Source organism: Microcebus murinus, chromosome 10 (genome assembly GCF_040939455.1).
Source record: "Microcebus murinus isolate Inina chromosome 10, M.murinus_Inina_mat1.0, whole genome shotgun sequence".
Lineage (NCBI taxonomy): Eukaryota > Metazoa > Chordata > Mammalia > Primates > Cheirogaleidae > Microcebus > Microcebus murinus.
This window is the reverse complement of record NC_134113.1, coordinates 5610718-5634427: the sequence shown is the minus strand read 5'-3', so window position 1 is coordinate 5634427 and position 23710 is coordinate 5610718. Positions and strand designations below refer to the sequence as shown.

Here is a 23710-nt window from a genome sequence, read left to right as displayed (position 1 = left end):
TGTAGACAAAGCTGGTTCAACACTTGAAAATCAGCTAATGTAATACATCCCAACAACAGAGACAAGAAGAAAAACCACATGATCATATCAATAGATGCATAAAAAATATCTGACAAAATGCAATACCCATTTATGACAACAACTCTCAGTAAACAAGGAATAGTGAACTTCCTCAACTTGATAAATGATGTCTTCAAAAAACCTATAGCTAACATCACACTTAATGATGAGAAACCAGAAGATTTCCTGCTACGGTCAGGAACAAGGCAGGGATGTTCCTCTCACCATTTTTTCAACATTGTGCTAGAGGTCCTAGCTAATGCATTAAGACAACAAAAGGAAATAAAAGGTATCCTGATTGGGAAGGAAGAAATAAAACTGTCTTTCTTTATTCACAGATGACATGATTGTCTATGTAGAAAATACAAAAGAATTAACAACAAAAAACCCTCCTGGAATTGATAAGGAATTATACCAAGATTAGTACGCGAAAGTCAATCACTTTCCTATATACCAGCAATAAAGAAGTGAAATTTGAAATTAAAAATACAATACATTTACATTAGCACCACCAAAATACTTAGATATAAATCTAACAAGATATGGCAGATGGCAGAAATAAAGACCTCCCAGCCCACTTGTCACTCTCCTATAGCCTGTTTATTATTTTCTTCAAGCACTAATCTGCCTTGTTAATAATCTGTTTTGTTGCTTGTTGACTGTCACCTCCACTGGTCTCTGAACTCCAGGAGGCAGGGATCAGACCGGTCTTAGTTACCCTGGATCCCAGCACATGGATCCCAGGGCAGGGTCAACATGCTGAATAAAGCAAAGCAGGGAAGGACGCAGCTGGGCAGGGCCCTGGGGTTAGTGGAGAGCAGCAGTGGCAGGTGGGGGCTGCGAGGCTGGTCTGGTCGCCTTAGAGGGTGGGCTGTAGGGAGAGGAGGAGAGAGAGGCCAGAATAGCAGCAGGGGATGTGGACGCAGAGAAACAGAGCCCAGGTCCAGCTGAGAGGAGAGGCCGCTGGAGAGCAAGGGGCCCTTGTCCTTCCTAGCACATCCTGCTCTCTTCCCAGCTGGCGTGCCCTGTGTCAGCTGTAGTTTCAAGCCAGACCTTGCCCTGTACTCCTCAGCCCAGAGGGCTGCTCTGAAAGGTGGGCCCTGCCCCAGTGGGCCTCACAGAGCTGTGGTGTGTGCAACTGGCCAGCCTGGGCCAGCACAGACAGTCCACTCTGTGGAGGACAGAGGGCCGCAGAGGCAGTGCCAGGAGCTTTAACAGGGCTTAAAAGACAGAACTTCATTTTGGGCATAGGCCAAGAAAGAGCAATCATAGAAAGAAAACAACCAAATGAAATGAAGCAGAGACATTCTTCAAAATATGAAAATACTTCCATAATGCAGTTTTAAAAATGCTTCTTAGAGGAAAGTTACTGTGTTCTTGTTGTATTATAAATGGTGGTCCCATATCCCATCCTAGATTTTTGGACAAACCCAGTTTTGCACGTTCAGTTCTATTATCCTATAGGCATCGCTGTCATTACCACTGTCAGATTATACATGCCTGTCTCAACACCACATTCACAATTTACAAGACTGCACATGGAGGGCACCAGCTGATAAATGTGCTTCTGTAATTTTGGCAAGACCAGGGGAAATAGCTCTTTAAAATGCATGTTTATATCATGTAAAATTAAGTATGACAGCATCTTAACATTTTTCATTTAAATTTTTAATTCACATCATGCCTGAAATAATGCCAGGAATTTTTATCCCTAACTCCTAAAATTACTTATCTTTCTAAACATCAGTTGACCTTGAATATGAGAATTTAGTCTGAAAAAGTCTTTTGGGAATAAAAGGAGTCACCAGGTTGGGTATACAGAGTTTTTCCCATCTCTGTGGCTGGATCTAAATAGCTTGGTCATCCTAGTGATCTTGAAACACTGAAATAGATTTTCTTTCCTTTTAAGGAAATAACCACTTTCTTACCTTAGACAAGTCTGACCATCTGTTTTTTGCTTTGGTAACAAGATACTGATGAGCCTGTTCACAAGCCAATTCTGAATCTGCGACCTTCTGTTTTGGTCTTAAAAGAAAAAAAAAATAATAAATAACTGTGTTTAAATTTAATGGGCTCATTAATCTCCCAAGGGGTTCCCCTACCCCTTGTTTGTTTCAAAGATACCATTAAAGTCTGTTATTCCACATCTGGTCTAACTTAATTCTTAAAATACAGTCTTATTTCCCCAGCTGTGTGTTAGGAAAGTCTTCTTAAATTTTGTAAGTCCTTGTTTATTTTCAGATAAATGCTATTCAACTTTTTTTTTTCCAGCAAACAAAACAAACAGGGCTCATTTATTCTCAGAGGGGGGAAAACACAATATAACATTAAGTGTCTTAGGAAGAAAACAACTAAAAACTTTTGTCTGGATTTGCAAAATGGAGCACAGACGAAAGGAAACAGCTGAGGCACTGGGGGGTGTGGCTTCCAGACTTCTCAGTCTCAGCTAATTGTCCAAAGTTAGGCTTGTAGGGTTTAAAAACGATCAAAATTCTGCCATATTCACTCACAGGATGAACACTGAAGACATTTATAAAATCCCTTGTGCTCGTAGTCCCTGGCCAGGCCACAGGCAGAAGGAACTGGGTGCCTTGGATCTTCCCATGCCTGAGAACACACCAGGCAAGCATGGAAATCTGCAAGCCCATCATGAACTCCTCCCGGGCCTGGCCAGTGTGCCCTCATCATGCGAGTCTCCTCCTCCACTGCCCTTGACCTCTCCTTGCCTCCCCATTCCCTTCTGAGAGGTCATCCCTTCTCATGTTCCCAGCTACAAGTGCGAGGCTGCTGACCAGAAATCTGCACCACTGGCCCCATAGCCTCACCTGCTCTTCCCCATCTCTCTCCAACTGCCTACCGGACTCCACAGAACCATGGAACTTCCAGGGTGGAAAGGCAGCTACAGCTCACCCAGCCCCATTCCCTGCCATGACTTCACCAATAAAGGATTTGGAAAGTTTGTGGGATTATGCTGTATTTTTACAACTTTTCACTAAAAGAACTGCAAGTCCTAATGAGGTATATTCTCCTGCTTTCACCTTTAGACTCCTCCTAGATCCCACCTGCACTCAGGAACTCACCTGGACCTCCCCCAAAGTGCAGTCAGAGCCCCCAAGGGGCATGTGCCATCTCAGCAAAGTCACCATCTAAACACATATCCAAACAGCCCCCCGGCCCCCAAAACCCGATTTCTTTTCTAGGTCATAAAGCTGGATTATTTCCTTAGTTACCTGTGCTCAAACCAGAGAGTCCTACTGATTTTCCATCCCCCTTTCTCATTTTACATGCTTGACCCTCTAGAGAGATCAGGAGGTTTTCCAGGTACTTCCTCTCCTGTTGCCTGGCTCATTAGACCTTGACAATCGGTCAGATCCAGCCTTCCTATCAGCTAGTCTTGTCAGTCACAAAAACATAGGAACAGTCACTGCGTGCTGCTCTAGGTCCTGAAAACACAGCAACCAACAATGCGGACAGAGTCCATGTCCTCAAAGAGCTTACACTGTGTTGGGGGACTTAGAACAAACGCATGGAAAAATAAGCGAATCGGGTAACTTCAGATACTGCATGTGCCCGAGAAGGGTGTGGGGAGGGGACACTTCAGCAGAAGGCCAGGGAGCTGCTCGGTGGCAGTGTGGGAAGGCCAGGGGACACACTCCAGGCCATGCAAGAGTCCCGATGTTCTTCTGGTCCCCGTTAAGATGAGCAGACACACTTCACCCTTTCTCTCTCTCTTATGACAAACAAAAATCCCGCAAAGAATACAGAAAGTAACTCTCTGAGGACGCTAAAAAATAAATAACAGGAGGCTGAGGAGAGGGAAATCAAATCTTGAAATACACAGTTGTGAGTTTCGCCGGGTTTTCCTTCCATAGTCCCAGATTAGGCTTAACAGCGGTCCTAATTCTGGAATTACGCAGCAGACATGGACAGAAACTGCTCTGACAGCAAGCCTGTCTTTCTGACCAACGAACCAGGAAGGAGGGCCCCTGAGGTACAAAAACTCCCTTTTTTTGTTTTTATTTTATTCTCCTAGTCCTGATCTGAGCCAAACCCAGTTCTGAGACTGCACCTTTGGAGTGGTGCCAACAACAGCAGTGGCCAAATAGGTCCCTAAACTCTGAAATCCTTCTCTCTGACCAGAGGATATGGGAAGAGGGGCCCTTGTGACTCAAGCAATACTGGGGGACTCCGTGGGTTTTTTTCTCTTTTTTCTCTCACCATGTTAACCTGGGGCCAGGCCCAGCTGTAAGAAGTGCACAGCAGTGCAAATAGGCTAAAACTTAAGATTTTCTAGCCAGGAGACCCAAAAAAAGTAGCCCCTGGGGAATGGAGAGTAGGGGGAAAGTCACAGAGAAGAGAGAGCTGGAAGAAGGAATCCCTCACATCTGTGCAGGAAGTTCCACCTTCAGCTCTGCTGTAGGCCTGCGTGGAACTCATCCACGGCAGCATGGCAATGGCTTTGCGAACTTGACCACCGTGTAGTTAGACTGGCCCCTGCGTGGGGCATACACGTGGGCTTCCCTGAAGAGTGCTGCAATGACTTTGAAAACCAAACTAACAGTGAAACACAGAAAGCAGGTCAGGACTTGTGTGAAACTAACTGGGTTGACTGCCTGCTAAACAAAAAAACAAACCAACACACTACAAAAGATTTTAACAGGACCACAGAATGTCATAATAAAAAATTTAGGATGTCCAGGATACAATCCAAAATTATACAAACAGCCAAGAAAACAGGAAAATCTCAACAATTATCAAGGTAAAAGACAACAGACACCAACCCTAAGATTAACCAGATGTTGAAATTATCACATTTTAAAGCAGCTATTATATTCATGAAATAAGAGCAAACATCCTTGAAACAAATGGAAAGAAAGAAGTTCTGAGAAAAGAAATAGAAACTAAGAAGAAGAAGGAGGAGGAGGAGGAGGAAGAGGAGAGGAGGGAGAGGAGGAGGAGAAGGAAGAAGAAGAAGAAGAAAGAAAGAAAGAAAGAAAGAAAGAAAGAAAGAAAGAAAGAAAGAAAGAAAGGAAAGAAAGAAAGAAAGGAAAGAAAGAAAGAAAGAAAGAAAGAAAGAAAGAAAGAAAGAAAGAGAAAGAAAGAAAGAAAGAAAGAAAGAAAGAAAGAAAGAAAGAAAGAAAGAAAGAAAGAAAGAAAGAAAGAACATGAAAATAACCAAGTGGCAACTTCAAAATACAATAATTGAAATGAAATTTTTGGCCGAGTATATGAAAAAATACTCAGCATCACTAATCATCAGGGAAGTGCAGATGAAAACCACAGTGAGGTATCATTTCACCCAGCTAGAAGAGCAAGTGCTGGCGAGGATGCAGAGGAAGGAGAAACCCCTGCACCGTCGGTGGGAACGTGAAGTAGCACAGCCACTACGGAAAACAGTACAGAGGCTCCTCAAAAAACAAAACCAGAACTCTCATATGATCCAGCAATCCCACTGCTGGCTATATATTCAAAAGAAAGGAAATCAGTATATCAAAGAGATACCTGCACTCCTATGTTTATTGCAGCACTATTCACAATAGGCAAAATATGGAATCAAACTAAGTGTCCATCAATGGATGAATGGATAAAGAAAATGTGGTATCTACACAATGGAATATTATTCAGCCATAAAAACAAATGAAATCCTATTATTTGAAACAACATCAATGGAAGTGGAAAACATTACATGAAGTGAGATAAGCCAGGCACAGAAAGACAAATATCACATGTTCTCACTCACATGTAGGAGCCAAAAGAGTAGATCTTGTGGAGAAAGTGAGTCAATGATGGTTACCAGATGATGGGAAGGAAAGGGGTGCAGGAGGGACAGGCAGCTAAGAGAAGTTGGTTAATGGATACAAAAATAAAGTTAGGTAAAAGGAATAAATTCCAGTGTTCAATAGTATAGCAGGGAAATGATAGTTAATAATTTATTGTATAAATAAGTTATAGCTAGAAGAGATAAACTATAATGCTCCCAACATAAAGAAAAGATGTTTAAGGTAATGGATATCCCAATTATCCTGATTTGATCATTTGATCAAAATATCACATGTACCCCCAAATATCTATAACTATGATGTATCAATTAAAAATATAAAAAATTCTTAAAAAGAAATAAAAATTTTACTGGATTGGCTCAATGGCAGAATGGAGATAACAGAGGAGTTAACAAACCTGAAAATAAATGAATAGAAATAATTCAATCTTAACAACAGAGAAAATAAAAATATCATAGTCTCAGAGACCTGCAATAGAAAATCAGAAGATCTAAGCTTCATGTCACTGAGGTACCAAAATAAGCGAAAGATTGGTATAGAAAAAAATACTCTAAGAAATAATAGCTGAAACCCCCACAAATTTGGTGATCATCAATATATAGATTCAAGAAGCTGAGCAAATTCCAAAAGGGACAAACTAAAAACACAAAGCAAAACAAAACAAAAATCACAGGCTCAGACACATCATTCCCAATGTGCTAAAAAAAGCTAAGATAAAAAAATCTTGAAAGCAGCCTGAGAAAAATGACACATTACAAATAGGGAAATAATATTTGAGTACTTGCATACTTCTTGCCATAAACCACGGAGGCCAGAAGACAGTGGAGCAATATTTTTAAAGTGTTGGAACAAAAGAATTATCAAACCTAAATTCTATATCCAGCAAAAATATCTTTTTAGGAATGAAGGAAAAATAAAGATATTCTCAACGAAAGAAAACTAAGACAATTTGTCTCCAGTAGACCTGCTCCTAGGGCTCAAACCCCTGCCCTGCCTCTCATCACCTATGTCCTATGGACATGTCACTAACTCTTCTCTGAACCCCAGTTCTTTCATCTGTGAAGCCAGAAAGGAATGCCTCCTTGCAGGGCTGTTGGGGTGTCAAAGGACATGTCTTCGGGAAGCACAGCATGGAGCCTGGCTGTGGAGGGCTCAGCTTTCGGAAGCATGCCTTGCTTGGTTTGGGTCTCAGAGCTGTCTCTCCACCAGGCCCTGGGAGGCCAAGCCAGGTCCCAGGGTGCAGCCTCTCCTCCTTCATGTCTACCCTCCCTTCTGGGGCTGCTGGAGGATCTTTCTAAAACTCAGTGTGAGTCCTTCATTCCGCAGCTTACAAGCCTCCCCCTCCTGCTGACAAAGGATGACAACTCACCCTGGCACGTGGGCTCCTTCACAGCCTGCCCTCCTGCCCTCCCTAGCCTTCTCCCCTGCCACACCATGTGCCCCCCCATCCTCCCATGCAGGCCACCCCTCCACACACACCCTCTCCCATTTCCCAAATGTGCTCAACACTCCCATCTCTGTGATTTTGCAAATGGTGTTCCCTGGCCTCGAGTGACCTTTCCTCTAGCCTGCACCTGGCAAACTTCTACTCAAACTCCAAGATTCAGCTCAAATGTCCCCACTTTTCCTGAGCAACTCAAAAGGCTTCAGCTCTGCCCTCTCTGTGTCCCTGTGGCACTTCCATCATCTTTTATTTCAATGTAGCTCTTTATTTTTGTTCCTGTCTCACATTTGACCATGAGCTCTTCAAAAGAAGCATCTAATTCTTACTCATCTTTGCACTGCCTAGACCTGAGATGGGACTCAGCACACAGCAGACCTTAGTACATACATGATGAATACATAAATAAATACAAATGATAAGGTTGAGAAGATTATACTTTGTGGTTGAAATTTTCCATGTTCATTCTGCATACATTCTCCAGAAAATTCTTTGGGCAGGATTTTGTTTTGTTTTAATGTTAAGCAATCAAGTCTCATATGAAAGCTCCTCAGAACCTGAGTGATTGGAAGCAGGTGTCCAAATGTTATATGATCATTTTGCTTAGGAAGAGTCTATAGTCATTTTCTTGCTTGCTTTTTTTTTTTTTTGTATAGACAAAATAAAACCTATGAATATAAGGGAAAAAAATTAAAGTGCAACTTCAGAGGGCCTTCTGCAGCCTGGTCAAGTGTCACAACGGTCTGGCACAGTGGCCGTAGATTCTGGGGGCTTTACTCTCCAGGGAGCTGTCCTTGCCCAGGCAGAAAGGACACTTGCCTGGAGCCCCCAGGGGCCATGTGTGCCTCAAGGACAAAACAGCACAGTGAATATTACTATGATGCTATACCATCACATCAGAAAATGCACCTCTGGATTAGCACAATAGATGATAACAGTTCAGAAATACTAACATTACAAGAACTGCCAAGGACGGGCTGACTGGCTACTTCATTCATGTGTGTCGGCACTCAATAGATCTCAGCAGGGAGCCAACTGGGACGCATTGGAGTGACTCCTTTTATTAAAAGGATTTCTTCTGTAAAATTTGGATTCAGGCAAAGGACCCCAAGTAGCCCCAAGGCCACAGGTTCCCCACCCCAGGACGGTGGGCCCTAGTACGCCTCCAAGGAGTGTCCACTCTCTCTGACTGGACGCTGAGCTCCTCCTCCTCACTGCGAGTGGGGCTGGGCAGGGGCTGGGCAGGGGCCTGGGGCAGCATGGCCCAGGGAGGGACCGGACTGGAAGGGGGTCCCTGAGTCTCCTGAGGCAGCTGGCACAGACAACTTCTCAATTCCTGTCAATTACCACAAATATGGTCTGCAGTTCCCCAAACTCACACCTCTCACCTAGATTAACATTTGGAGGTAGCAAGGAGGTAGGAAGCATCAGTTCCTGAAGAAAGTTCTTGTGTCCACTTGGCAAGGACTTGCCTGGACCAAATGCATGCACAGCCTCTGCCTGGCCCTATAGTGGGCCCTGTGCCAGGGCCGAGCCTTGGCAGAGCAGAGTATGCTCAAAGGTCTCTCAAGCTTGGCTTTGAAAAGGCTGATCAAAAAGCATATATATTTGACCCCAGATTAATAAACAGAAAAAATAAGTCTACTTATATATTTATGTGCATAGAAAAGAGACTGGAACCCAGCAAAATATAAAAATAATGCTCACAGGTGTAAGACAAGGGTTGCATTTTCTGATTGCTCTACATTGAATGCACATTCCTTGTATGTCTTTCCTTAAACTAAGAAAATGAAAAATTAATCACTCCATTCTTTGTATCCTTTGCAGACACAATAGAAATGCTGAGCTTTATGGTGTCAAAGGCCAACGTATATGAAAGACACTGAGCTGCCTTCTTACCTAACGAGTCTTTGAGGTACATCATCTGTACTGATTGGTCTCCTTTCACACAAATTCCGAAATTCCCGAAAATTTAAAGTGACACTAAGTCTCAAACCAAGAAGGCCAAGGAAGCGCTCAAATTCTTCATCTTTGAGGTTGAGCAGCAAATGCAGCAACAGTCTGTGAAGGTCCCGCATGTTGATGATGCCATCCCTGTCAGTGTCTGTTTTAAAGAAGGCCGAGTAGGAGTCCTGAAAACAAAATGCATGTGTCAAACACTTTCTCTGTATCCCGGGATGACACTCGTAACCCTGCATGTGTGGACTCATCTCCACAGTGAGGAAGGTCTCGGCTGCTACTTTGGGAGAGCTGGCTGCTGCAGAACACCCCTGCCATGTTTTGCTTCTCCCAGGAAATTATAAACTACGCTCTCCGACTCCTTCTTTTAATGCAAAGAGTTAAGGGAAAGGAATGAAAAAGGTGTTTCCTTCCCTTCCACTCTCAGTTTCTGGGATCTGTACTTTAGTACTGAAGGAAGAAAAAGAAAGTGCTGGAGATTTCTGGACGATATGAAAATCCTCCTCACAATGTTTTATATGACTTTATGTTTGGCCACTTCTGTCTATAGGAAAATAAATGCAGCGCTGAATTTCATGCCAAGGAGCCACCTGAAGGCCAGATCTTTTTGTGATGACCGTGATAGAGACCAGCTGTGTCTGGGACCTGGGACCAGCCATGTCTGAAGGACTCTGCTCAGCCCATTGCACTGCCTGGAGGACAGGGAGATTCCCATTTCACAGATGAAGAAACAGGGACTCCGGGTTCCTGGAAAGTGTGTGATTTAGAGGCCCTGCTGCATGTATACTAGCACACTTGAGGCAGGTTGCTGAGTTGCAAATCCCAGCTCTGCCACTTACTAGCGTGACCTTGGGTGAGATATTTAACCTGGCCATGCTTCTGTTTTCTGTGAAATGGGATTATAACAGTCCCTACTTCCTTGGGTTGTTGTTAGGAGTGAATATGCTAATGCATGCAAAGCACTTGCCATGGTGCGTGGTGTGTTCTGTGAGTACTGCAAAATGCTGATTGCTACTATTGCTATTGCCTAAGGTCACACGGCATGTACAAGGCTCTGTCTGGGCTCAGGCCTGTGTTTCTGGCATGTGCTTCCTGCCAATGTGGCCCCAGATCCCTTGTGTCCATCAGCACCTGATGCAGCCCTTCCCCATGAGCTCACCTGTCTATTTTGGAGGCATCACACTTGTACCCTCATGTGGCAGGTTCCTCCAAAAGGGGTTATTTACAATGTAAAGGAAGACCTGCTATGACTCAATTGTCTAATTAAAATGTTTGGGGATTTTGTGGAAAGATCTGTCTGTATTCATTCATTTATTAATTCACTCCAAATTATTCAGCACCTAATATATGCAATCACTGTGCTAAATGCTGTGGAAATCAATGTAACAGATGCTGCCTGGGCAGGTAGACTCTGACCCACTGGCGGCCTCTTCTTGTCAGGACCAGCCTTAGGGGGGCTTCCGGGGCTAAAGGCCCATGCGCTTGCCAGTGACTCCCTGTTACACCACAAGCTCCAGGCCCTCACACCTCCCCAGACTTGTCTCCAGCAGTTTGGGGCATTTCCTCTTAGATGTCAAACTGTACACGGCCAAAATCACACTCCTGACCCCAAACCCTGCCCCAATTTGCTCCTCTTGGGTATGCAAGATATTCCATCCCAGTAAGTGGCAGCTTTCTTCCCAGTTGCTCAGATTACAATCCTTAGAGCCTCTGGAATCCTCCCTTCCTCCCTCCCCACATCTGCCTGCCCACATACCCCTTGGTTCTCCTTTCGGGGGCATTTCAGAATCGGACCCCTTCTCCCAGTCCCTCGGCCTCCACCTGACCCAAGGCCTCTGAATTCCGGCAGGAACCTCCTAACAGGCTTCCAGTGGCCACCCTTGTCCCCATCACCCATTCTCAACACAGTTGCTCCGGAGTGATTCCTGACAGCCCAGTCACTCATGCTGCTCCTCTGCCCCACCCCGTGCTCTCCATCTCACTCCGAGAGTGAGTTCAAGCCCAAGTCCTGGCATGGTCACGAGCCCGTCTTTCCCCATCCCACTTGCCTCCTCGTCTTTCCCCATCCCACTTGCCCATTCTTTGAACATGCCCAGCCTCAGGGAATCTTAGGGAGCTCTCCTCCAGTGCTTGCAGGGCTCACTCTTCACACCTCTGCCTGAATGTCACCTCTCCAGAGAGGCATTTCCTGCCCCTCTATACAACCACACCAGCCCTGATGGGTCTCTGGCTTCCCACGCTGCTTTATTTTTCTTCTTAGCACGTGGCACAACCGGACACACTAGAGATTCGAGTCGAGTGTCCACGGTGCACTCCTCCTCCAGAACATGAGCATGAGCCCTGGCTCTGCTCTGCTCCTTGCTATAGCCCAGCCCCAAGAGCAGTGCTCAGTAACCATCTGTGATGACAGCGCTGGGTATGAAGGGTACAGCAAGCATTTCCTAGGCACCAGGCACTCTGATGGACACAGGGACATAGCAATAATCATGGTCCCCCAAAACAAGGTTCTCACAGTCTATTGGGAAAGAAAGACAAGAAGCAAATAGCAATTCAGAGCAATAAATGCAGGAACAGAGGGTAAGAGCAGTGTAACTACAGGACCAGAGGGACAATCTTGATGCTATGGGACGCCGTATTTATAATCCTCACAAGTTTATAAACTTTAATTATTGCCCAAATCTCAGTCCTTAACGTCTCTGGATGAAGAATCCTAATTTTATTAAGTAGTTCACAGGCTCTGGGATCAAGCAGATGCTATTTCGGTCCCTGACTCTGACATTCATGAGAGGTGTGGCTTTGGGTAGGTTTCTCCCATCTCTGACCCTCAGTTTCTCCAGCTATAGAATGGGAACAATAAACCCACCTGACAGGGTAGCTATTGGTGTCAAAATAAATGAAGCCAGGTGTGTAAGCTTTTCAGTGCACTGCCTGGCATGTAGTGTGACGTCCTAGTCATTCAGCAAACGCATATTGATCACCTGCTGTGTGGCAGGCACCATGGCAGCCACGTGGGGTATAGCAAATGGTGCAGAAATGACTCGGGGCTTACTGTTTAATCACAATGGCATGCCAGCTGGGTGCAGTGAGGGACATGCAGGTGCCAGGGAATATACAGTGTGGACCTCCCCTGGCTGATCTGAAGGGCTCAAAAACAACAGAAGCTTGGGGCAGGAATTAGCTGGTCGAAGGGGAACAGCAATCCAGGGAAAGGAACAGAATGTACAAAAGCATGGAGGCAGGAAAGAGCATTGCCTGGAATGTGGCACGAGGAGGGGTCAAGCTGCAGCTGGAGGGGCCTAGCCTGAGCAGAGCCCAGGGCCCTGAAAGCATGGCTTAAGAGCAACGGGGGTGCTCTCATCAGAGCTGCGTGCTGTATGAGATCATTGTGCGAGGCCAGACGTCCAAGATGGACTATAGATTGAAAAATGAAGTTGCAGAGAACTGAGTATGCAGTGATCCTGTTTGTGTTGGAAAGACATATGAACACAGGGCCACCTGCCTGGTCCTGCGGAGGTGCTGTCAGCAGAGCTGCTGATGCCACAGGACCCCTCTCAGCAGTGCTTCCAGGTGAGCCCCTGGTTGAAAGTGAGCCCCCAGGGGCTGTGGAGAACCTGAATGGTGGCTCTGTATCTAGAGTATGTCCCCAGATCACCAAGAGGGTCTCTGTCCCTGCTTTCCTCACCACAGTCAAGGAGAACAGACTTTCCCTCATTTCCCTCCACTGCTCGTCCTTGGCCTGGGCTGCCGGGGTGTGACTGACGGACTCAACATTGCTGCCGTCTGTAAACCTAACCGAGGGCTGAGAGGGATTCATTTGATTCCAAACCCACCAGGCAAGGGTAACAACATCATCTCAGCAGTAATAATATCCGGGGGATTGTTATTGATGAGGAGAGAAGTTCAAGAATTCTCAGGAATGGAAATTCAATGAATTAAGTCGAGTGACTGTACATTCCCATTCAAAGCTCAAGACTCGTGCTTTGCCCCCGTTGTGCACACCTGTGAGGACATGAGCGAAGTCCCAGGGAGCCCCAGACATAACCTGCATCCTGGGCTGCCCCGCACAGAGACAGGAGATTAGAGGCTCACTGTTTCATTTCACTCTCTGGATGATAAATTCTCTGGCAGGACAGAGTGGGTATTGGTCTGTTGAATCAACCCATTATTGAATCATGTAAAATAAAGATTATCTTAGAATATATAGGACATGTGTTTGCTGTAGCCAAGCTACACTGATAATGAAGATGGGAAAGCACTTGAGACAGGCAAGGGAAAGGGAGTGGGGGTGGGGGGAGAGAGAGAGAGACCGACCAGAGAGAGGAGTCTGGGTTGCCACAGGCAAAGATGCCACCAGGCCTCTGCCAGCTGGGGTGCCCACTGGGGCCCTGCTAACCAGAATCAGAGGGAAATCTGCTCCCAGAGCCTTTCTGCTTCCCTTTCTGCCCCTCGCCCAGCCAGGCTTTCCTTCTTCAGAGAACTGGCTCTCCCACCTAAACGAGCCCTGTCTCGTCCATGCTTGGCCCACACACTGCCCTCTCCCATGGTTCTCTCCTTGCCTGGCCATTAGACTGCACTACAGAATGAGCATGAATCCTTCTCCAGGACTGCACATGGCGACCATATTTTTTCAAACCCAAAATTAGGATGCACAGTGTGACAACTGCACAGAATGCTCGAAGTTGGAACCATCCTGGAAAATCCAAGCTAGACAGTCATCATAGCGTTGATTTTAAAATGGGAGCTTGGTAACCAAAATGAGCCTCCAGCTGGTGATTGGTATGGGAAAGACATTTCAGAGCACAGGAAATTTGGGGAGTGGGCCCTTGTGACCTCCAGGCCCCAGGTCCCTCACGCAGCCCCTTCTCTCCTGGCCTTCACCCCTCCCCACTCTGCCTCCTGATGTGCCCCTGCAGCCACTGGGTGAGGACACATTCTGATGCCCTGGTGTCCTTAGCCTTATTTCATGGCTCATGTGGTTGGGCTTATTGAATTGCTCTTCCTTCCCACTGTAATCATCCACTTTTCAATTCTCAGCACAAAAGGAGTTTCAGTCATTCTGCACCTGCCTTATGTTTGAAGGGCTGCTGCCCACTTCTTCCATTTCATCTGTTACAACTTGCGCATGCAACGCTCCACCACAGCAAGCCACGTGCTTCTCCCTGGAGTCTGTGCCCTGTCTGCCACCACCTGGCCTGAGCTGCGTTGTCTATGGCTTGCTCCCCACTTTCCTGGCCAACTCATGCTTGGGGCTTACAATTCAGTGCAGGGCCCCCTCCTCCAGGAAGTCCTCCTTAAAGGAGTTTTTTCCCTGTGCCCCCATAGCACACTTCAGTTCCTTCTACAACAGCCAATCACGATGCACACGAATTGTCTGCTTACCATCTCTGGCTTGGATTAGACCAGGCCCCTGGCAGGGCTGGCGTCTTCCATCTCCCGCAGTTAGCACAGAGTCCAGCATACGGCAAGTGTGCAATGCTTGTTTGGTGAGGAATGAGTGGAGTGGAGAACAGATCCTAGGAGTCATGGTACCTCAGCTGTCACGCTGCTCTCCGACCCACCCTCCCAAGAAGTGAGGAGGGTCTCCTTACTTCTCCCAACAAAGTGTCCTCGGGGAAGCCCTCAGGGAGCGGGGGGATGGGGGGGCGGTCTCAGAGTTAAAAAGCACCCCTGCCCCATGCAGTTCTCTCTGACCAACACTGAGTCTGCGGAGGAAACACTCCGTGTCCCATGGTGACTGGGAATGACTGGGCACCAGAACTCCACCCTTGTGGGCTGCAAGGCTGGAAGCAGGTGGGGCTCCAGGACTGAAGCAGTGGACAGTCACAACTCACCCGGAATGACTCCTTCAGTCTCTTGGGGAAGAGTTTCAGGCATTCTTCAGCACTTATAAAGTGGCTGTCCAGATGACTTCTCGAAGAAATTGGAGTCAGAGGTGGGTCTGCTTTTGGCCTAGTCCTTTGAGTATCTGAAACAATGACATCAGTCAGATAACTCTCGTTAGCACAGAACTTCCACACTTTACCTCCTCCTGCCTCAACGCTGTCAAATCCTGCACAGGCACACCACCCTGCGAATCGAACACAGCATTAACTCTGTTATGATCTGGTTTCTTTCCTTTTGCTCTCTTAGACATGTTCCTGTTATTATGAGAGGAACTATTCTCTAGACTACGGGGCCAGCCTTTACCAGCCCGCATTGCACTTGGCACCCTGGTGCATTTCCTTGTCCTGTGTCTCTGTCATTCCTATTGTTCATCCCAAACTCCCAGAGGCAGAGAATAAAAATTCTTGCCTCTTTTTTGTTTCCTGGAATCATATCCTAAAGGCCAGAATGTGTAATTCATTCAATATTCATTAATTCAACAGGTATTTCCTGACCACATAACTGTTAGACAACATGACAATCCCATTCCCCCGTTGACACACAAGTGAACATATCAGCATGTCCCTCTGACACGGGAGGAGAGGAGCCCAGACAGTCCCCCAGCTTCCCCCAGGAGCACAGCAGATCCCAGAGCACTGGCTCACTGTAGCCCCATGCCCTCTGCCTCCCAGAAACTGGGGAAGGAAGTGTGGCCTCTACTTAGAAACCCATCCATTTCCTTCCTGCTGGGATCATCCAGCGGTTGCCTTTTATCAAAGCCAGGCCACACACCGGGGACTTCGTTTCAGAGTGGCTCTGCACACATTTTTTTTTTCTTTTTGAAGTATAGAAAACAAATTTTTATGCCACTCTGGTCACGAATAAAATTTTAACTTTAACCCTGAAAGAAAAGAAAAATAAAGGGGCAGCCTTGCCCTTCCCACTGGCGTGTCTGCAGATGGCCACCGGCAGGGCATCCTCCAGTCCTGTCTCGAGCCTGGCTTCGGCCTCACTGCACCTCAATGCACCTCACAGAGGGGCTGCAGCAGCTCCCTCAGGCTCATCACTGCCCAGCAGATGACCCCTTCAGCCACCTGACCCCTCTACCATGCCCCCCACTGACCTCTGGCACAGGGCCACCAGAGCTTCAGTCGCCCTTGCTGGAGTGCTGACGGAGACCAGCAGGCTGCTCAGAGGGGCAGGGAGGAGACAGGTGGGAAGTCAACTTCCCCTTGGAAGTTGACTGGGCTGGGCAGCCAGGAAGGCGGGAGCAGGTGGCAAATACCGAATCCAGCTCCTGTTGCGACAAACTCGCCAGTCTGGGACCTTGGCAAACATTTCCTCACCTGAGAAATGAATGCAGTCGGCACACTAGAAGCACTCACTAAAATGCATGTGAGTTCTTTTTCCTGCTCTTTATTTTCCTTCAAAAATGTCAAAACAGATACCCCAGAGAAAGTGTCAAAATTCTACAATGCTACAGCTTCTCAGCTTCTCGAGTTGCCTTTTTTCAGGGGTGTGAGATCTCTCTCGAAAATGAAAGTCTGGATGGGGGGGACCTTGGTGACCAGCCGGCCAAGTTTCCTGGGGGTGTGCTACCTTGCTTGGTTAGCTCTCAGACCAGGGCTGGGAGAACGGCAAAGTGCAGAGTTCTGCCCAGCCAGCCTGCAGGGTGTTTGCAGCAAAAGAGAAGAGAAATTCTACAGACATATTTGCGTGATTTCTGCAGCTTTTCTGGAGGGCTTATTTGTCCGTCTAAATGTCTTTTGAGTGTGAGAAAGCAGAGCGAAGGGCCCCACACACAGCACAGAGATGGGTTTCCTAACAAGCACTGGTGGGTGATCTGAGTCTTCTAGAATCTCTGCATCCTCATCTGCCAGCAGGAAGGAACGATACTTGCCTTGCTGGTGCATGGTATTATGCAATTACAGACAGCCAGCATCAGTATTAGGAGGAAAATCTTAAAGGGCATGCGGTGTGATTGAAGAAACAGGCTTTGGAGTAAAGTTCATGAACCATTTGTGCTCTGAGTTTGTGGGAAACTCTTTCTGGCAAATCTCTGCACTCACAGTTCTGTTTAACTTAGTGAAAAGAAAATGCCGAAACATAGTCAGATAAAATTAAACAAAAAATGTCTGTTTATAGTCCCAGAACACACATGTCTCAGCATCTTAGCTCATGTTTCTTCCACCCGAGAGCCTAGTGGCAGGCACTGCTACCAAAGACTCCTGCTACTGCCCAGGACGCATCCTGGCATTCGCACCTGGCCATTCGCTACCTTCGAATCCTGTTGCAAAATCAAGATAACTCATCCCTTCTTTCTTAAAGCCTATTTTTGTAGTCAGCAAAGCATACTGGTCATCGTCCATGGGCATTCCCGTATCTTCCAGTACCTGGCAGGAAAGAGAGGTGACGGTAGAGAGGCATTAGGTTGTCCCATAGGTCTCCGCCCAGCCAAACCTTCCTGCCCTGCTCCGGCTTCCACAGGGCCCCGGGCTCCAGCCTGCATTAGGTTTTCCCACAGGCCTCGGCCCAGCCAAACCTTCCTGCCCTGTTGCTGCTCCCACTAGGGCCCCGGGCTCCAGCCTGCGATTGTTACCCTCTGCCCCCACCCGTGGCTGCCAGAGGGCGGGGCCAGGTCTGCTGTGCACGGGGCCTAGGACAGCCTTGTGTTTGCTGAGCAGTGAGTGAACAAAGGCCCAGCCTCCGGGTCAGCATGGTGCTCAGCTTGCAGCCAGCACCACAAACCTTTTCGAGGCCGAGCCACCCAAGACATCCAAATTCACACTTGTCACCATAGTAGCTTCCAGCATCATAAGTTATATTCTCATATATTCAAGGAAACGCAAACACAATCAAGCAAGGTAGTCAGGAGGAAAAACTAACATTTTCATCAGTTTCATTACAACCCACAGTTGAAATTGAAAGCCACTTTGCTTTTTTAAGGGGGGGGGGGCATCCATGGACACCTTTTTCCCTCTCCCTATGCTAGTCCATTCGATGGACGTGATTCCTGAGCCCTTCCCTCCAACACATGCCCTGCTGCTTCCACTTGTGTGTGTAGGGGGCAGGGCGCCTGAGAAAACATGCTTCTCTGTGCCCCAGACATTGAAGGGGAATCATCGGGATGACACCTTCCCAGGAGAAAGTGACGAAAGCGATTGGCTGGACTGTTCATGGAGCAGACTATGCCCTTCAGCCAACAGCCCAGACAGAGCCACCTGCTTAGAGGTGAGCCGCCCTGCAGGTAGGCAGAAGGCACCACCCCTGCTGCTCCCCACGTATTCATAATTCAAATGAGAAAACATGGCTTTTCTTCCAGAAAAGGACACAACCATAGTTCAAAAATGTCTGTGGGTCTAGGGGCCAAAAACATCTGGGATGACTGACCCCACCTGGGACAGAGGACAGAAGGCTTTCCAAGAGAGTTGGATTTACATGTGGGGTGTGGGTGAGGAACACATGGACTGGCATTAACATACGTCAGGTGGTTCTGACTGACGCCACAGGAAGCCAGAGTAAGTCGCAGAGTGCAGGAACAGCGGGGCGAAGCTGCACTCACTGCACAGTGAAGAGATGGAATGGGGGAGGGAGCAGGAGGGCAGGGGAGACAGTATTACGTTGCTGTCTTCACCACTGTCATTACATAGTAACATTTACTGCCTACTACGTGCCAGGCATTGTGCTGAGTTCTTTACAGGCACTACCTAGATATCGTTTAATCTTTATCAGAAGCCTTGAGAAAGGTACTCTTACCAACCCCATTTAAAAGATGTGGAAACTGAGGCTTAGAGAGTTTAGGGGACTTGTCCCAGTCACAGGTCTAGGAAGTGGCAGACCTGGGGTTCAAACCCAGTTCTTATTATTAACCACTATGATGAACTCCACTGTTGGAATAAGGTCATCAGGGCCTGACAGAACAGCAAGGTGGAAACCGTAGGGAATGACACAGTAGAAGCAGCAGAAGAGCAGCCATGGAGCCTGGCGCCCTCCCACGTAACCAAAGGGGCCACGCAGCAAAGGCTGGTTGGGGATCGGGGGAACATGAAGGATGGGGGCCTCTAAGGAGCTGCCAGGAGGCCTCTCCCGCTTGCCTCCTATCTCCCCTGGAGACTATCAGGATGGTTTCTCCTGGCCTCTGGGCTCTGCTAAGGTGTGGCGCCTTTGGCCCTGCCCCCTCCCCAGCCTAGAGCTGCAGAAGATAACCCCCCTCAGCTGCAGTCTGGATTTGGCTCTGGGCAACAGGGTATGCCACAGCTTCTAGCGCAGTCACTGGCTCCTTTTGTTTGGCTATTGTCCTTTTTGGTGTATGGGAAGAGGACCAGGGAGCTGCGTTTGTGGCTTATTCTTCCCTTTGCTGTCTATGAAAGTAGCCCGTTGTACCTTTTACTGGTCCGATCAGTCGGGCTGGGCCCCAGCTGCCAGGGCTTGGTGCAGGGTGGGAGCCCAGTGGAGAGGGATGCGGGCGCTGCAATGTGGCCCAGCGAGGCTGAGCTGGAGGGCAGTGCTGGATTTCAAGGCTCTCCCAAGGATCTGCCTGGGGACTTGGGCGGGAAGTGTGTGACCAGGAATGCTGACAGCTCTGCGCCATCTGCATGTGTACCCAGCCCAACTCTGCTGAGGAACCTGTCCCAGCGTGGGATGGCGCAAGTGTTCAGGTAGAAATCTGTGGCCCATGCCGAAGCACCGTGGCCATGGTGGGCCTCGGATTGACTGCTTGCTTTGAAAAGTAACTTTATATTTTGAAAACAATGGCACATGAATTATTCATTGCAAATTCCTTCCTCTCAGTCCTTTCACAAAAACATATGCAATGGATAGTAAGAAAATGTCTGTAGGCAAATGTTTCCCAGCCTGGAGGGTCCGGAAGCACCAGGGAGTTTCGCCATACCATAAGCAGCCTGTCCAGGGTTGCAGTCCCCAGGGGCGCAGAGCACCACAAAGGACACAAAGCCCAGCAAGTGCAGTTCTCAGAGGAGGCAGCCAGCATTCTACAAACGCCGCTGACTCTGATGCCTCTTTCCAGGCTCCCCTTGCCCCGCTCTCATTTCTAAGATGAACACAGCAGCAAACCGACTAGATTCATCACAGCCCTTGGAGGCAATTTACAATACAAGGGAAGGCTACACTGCAACAGATACAAACAGACTTAAAAAAACATTTAACCATTCAAGTCACTTCCTTTGGTCTTTTCTAAGAGGCATTTCCCTAAGAAAGTTGCTCAGAGTGACTAACTATGCCCTCCACCTCTCCCACCCCCTTCTTTACCTTCCAGTGGCATTGGTTGCCCAGGCCTCTTCTCTCTAGTTTTTCAGGCCAGAAAGGCTGTAAGTTTCCTATCAGGGTTTTACTTGACTTCTGAGGTACCAACTTCAGCCTTCACTCAGGTGAAAAGCTGGAAAAAATGGGAATGTACCCATGCCATTTCTGTCTTCAAGAGTTGATGCTCTTCGGAATCTGCTTGCTTAGTTTCATTTTCCAGAGCCTTCAGGTACTTGGTTATTTATTTATTTGTGCTTATTTAACGTTGCCCAGTGTTTATCCTTGATTCCTATGGGAAGGTGGGCCCAGCAGAAGCTTACTTAGCCATATTGGAAGCAGAATTCCCAGTAATACTTGCTAGATACACATAGTGAGCACATCCTTAAGATACAGGTGTCACTAGCTCAGGGAAAGCCTTCCTAGTCGTCCCTAGCCTGGGTGACCAAAAAAATTGTCTGTCTACTTCTAGCATAGACAGTCCCTCGTACAGAGCCCATCACATGGCAGGCACCCAAGAAATTGCTGTTGGATTGAGGTATGACCAGCATTACTTATTCACTTCGATATTCCAAGACCACAAGGCTCAATAAGCACTGAGTGAAGAGAAGAGGGGCACAGACATAAGGAACAGCAGGCACCAGACACTCCCTGACTCACTGTCTTGTCTGGAGGAACCTTGAGCCTGATGAAGAAAATCCGCGTCTATGCACACAGAGTGCAAAGTAGCCATTCACCCTTGGCTAGGAAGGAGTTAGAATATCAAGAATACTGTGATGCAGGACAGAAAGGTACTTTCCTACGAGACATACACAATGAACCAGGAGGAAAGGGACAAAGGATAGGGACTGTGAAGTTGTGCCAGCTCTTCGACCTGCAGTGCAGATACTTCCAACTTGGATATTTCACTGTGTTTGTGCTGTATCAACCACAGTTTCCTTATTGTTCTGCCCTTCCTACCATGGTTAGTAATGTTCTCTCTGGCAAATGTTAGTTAAGGGGAACCAAAACACACCCTGAGAATGTGGGATTCTGGGACACAAAATCTGGAGACTTTTTAGAGCCATCCTCCCTGCCTGGAAATCATCTGGCCTAAGTTCTTTTGTGATAAAACTAAAGAGAGTTATGGGTTTAATTTTTAATAGGTAATAGTATTTCTATTTCTTTACACACACATTCACAGACAAAATGAAACAGGCACCAAACATAGGTGTCTCCCCACCTATGAACCACCTGCCACCATGGAACTATGTCATCCAGGATGCAGGCAAGAGCTGAGAATTCCAGTCATCACACTTATTGGATCACGTGCAAGTCAGGTACTATTGACAAGAGTACCACAGCTGGAAAAGAATATGAAACTTTTTAAATAGATCTAATTTGTACTTGAATAGAAAATTCAAATTCTTTTGGCAAATGCTTCCTAGAATCTTCAGACATACACATCTGCCTGTCCATGTGACCCCCAACAAGACAGAATCTGCAAAGCCAAACAACCCCAGGTGAGAGGCAAACATGACGTGGTCACATACACAGGCCACAAGTGTACCTGGCTCAAAATGCTATTGCCAGTCATAGTACAGATAAAGGAATGGGGGTTCCTCTTCATTTCTTAACTGACAGGAACACTGTGAAGAACAAAATGGATGTCCAAAGGGCACAGAACAGCCCGCATGAAAAGCCCCTTGCGGGAGGACATTGCTGGCGGTGGGGTCGGCCATGGGTGAGCATCCTGAGCACAGCCCCACCGTGAGTGGCATGACACTAGGGGCCAGAGCCGGCTTCTGAGCTGTAAACGCTCCTTCCTGGCTCCAGGGAGGAATGGAAGCTCCCCAACAGTCACCAAGAAAGAGCATTTGACTGAGTATGTACTAGGGGCCACATGGGACTAAGTGACCTCCAAACAGTGTATTATTTAAACCTCACAACAATGCCTCAACAAATGCACGGCCAACCCCATTTTACAAATGAGGCGGCCATACTTTAAGAAGGCTAAGTAATCCACCTGTTTTCTAGAAAGACACAGTTGGTAAGAGGTAGAGTTAAGACTTGAACACGTGTCAGGTGGAACCTACGGGACAACCCTGTCTTGTAGACTCAGCACTGGGACAGACTAGAGACTGTCAGCTTTGACCTCGTCACTTACAGATGAGGAACCTGAAGCCCAGAGATGCACAAACCTGCCTCAAGGTCACATGCGAGTAGTAAGGAGCCACTCAAACAACTCCAGTGTGTGTGTTACAGCCCAGGGAAGATTGGGAGCCACAGACAACAACCCGGCACTGGCGATAGAACCTAGACATACAGCCACAGCTCTGGCAGCAGGCAGTGGTGGTTCCTTTTGCACAGGATCCACACACTGGGAGCTGTGTTGCTCCCCATCCAAATGACCCAGCTTGGATACCATCTGCCATGTTTGGAACAGTTCTACAACAGGGATGGGGACTCTATGAGTCAGCAACTGCATGATGAACCATCCAAAATTCTGTGGCTTACAACAAAACAATCCTTTATTCTTGTACTAATGGGCCAGCAGGTCAAGTGCAGTTTGGCTGATGTGAGATGGGCTTGGCTGGGTGTTTGCTTCAGGCTGCAGGTTGACTGGGGTTGGCTCCAGGCTATCATTGGGTTTAGGCCTGTTCCACGAAGATTTATTCTAGGGACCAAACTGAAGGCACAGATACTTCCTTGGGCAAGCTCTTTGAATAGCAGATTTCAGACAGTGGGAGCACAGGCCTAGCACACTCATTATCAAATAAAGTCACATCTTGGTGGTCAGGCAAGTGCATGCCATCCACTGAGTAGCGAATGATAGGCAGGAGTGAAGAGGGAGAGGATAATGGCCGGAACATGAGCTCTGTGGTCCTTTCTAGCTCTGAAGCTGTGGAATTATGTTAATATGGGAGCAATGCTATGACTACTAGAAACATCCCATGATCACAATTCAAGCATTCCCCCAAATCTAGAAATTTCTAATCCATAGGCTAGATCTATCTGGTCCCCAAATTATTAATAATTCCATCCAATCCATAGTGGATGGGACTGCATCACACTTCCAAAAACGATCCTTCTTCCAACCTTGTGCCCAACTCTGGACCTTCAAGAGAGACTGATGGTTTGCTGACAGCAATCACAAAGTTGTAAAACATATGTTTTCTTTACTTTTTTGCTGCAGGTATCATGATGACAATGATGACAATGATGATTTGGTTTAGTTTGTATTTGTTTTTTAAAAATACATTATCCTTATAGAAACAAACCAGACTAAAATTGGGTTTAGATGGCACATAATGGCAAAATGTTCAACCTAATTGCAACCTTCAAAAACTGGGAGATGAGACAGCCTCAG

The 23710-nt window shown here is 47.1% G+C and overlaps 1 protein-coding gene across 1 annotated transcript in view; it reads right to left on the bottom strand.

Moving 5' to 3' along the window:
- The window catches only part of EFCAB6 (EF-hand calcium binding domain 6), a 244799-nt gene that overhangs the window by 77675 nt on the left and 143414 nt on the right, over positions 1-23710 (bottom strand). Inside the window, exons 19-22 of the mRNA XM_012757712.3 lie at positions 17381-17495; positions 15072-15205; positions 9181-9413; positions 1989-2085 (exon numbers count right to left, since the gene is read on the bottom strand). Coding sequence (XP_012613166.2) covers positions 1989-2085; positions 9181-9413; positions 15072-15205; positions 17381-17495 — 579 coding nt within the window. The remainder of the gene's footprint in view (positions 1-1988; positions 2086-9180; positions 9414-15071; positions 15206-17380; positions 17496-23710) is intronic.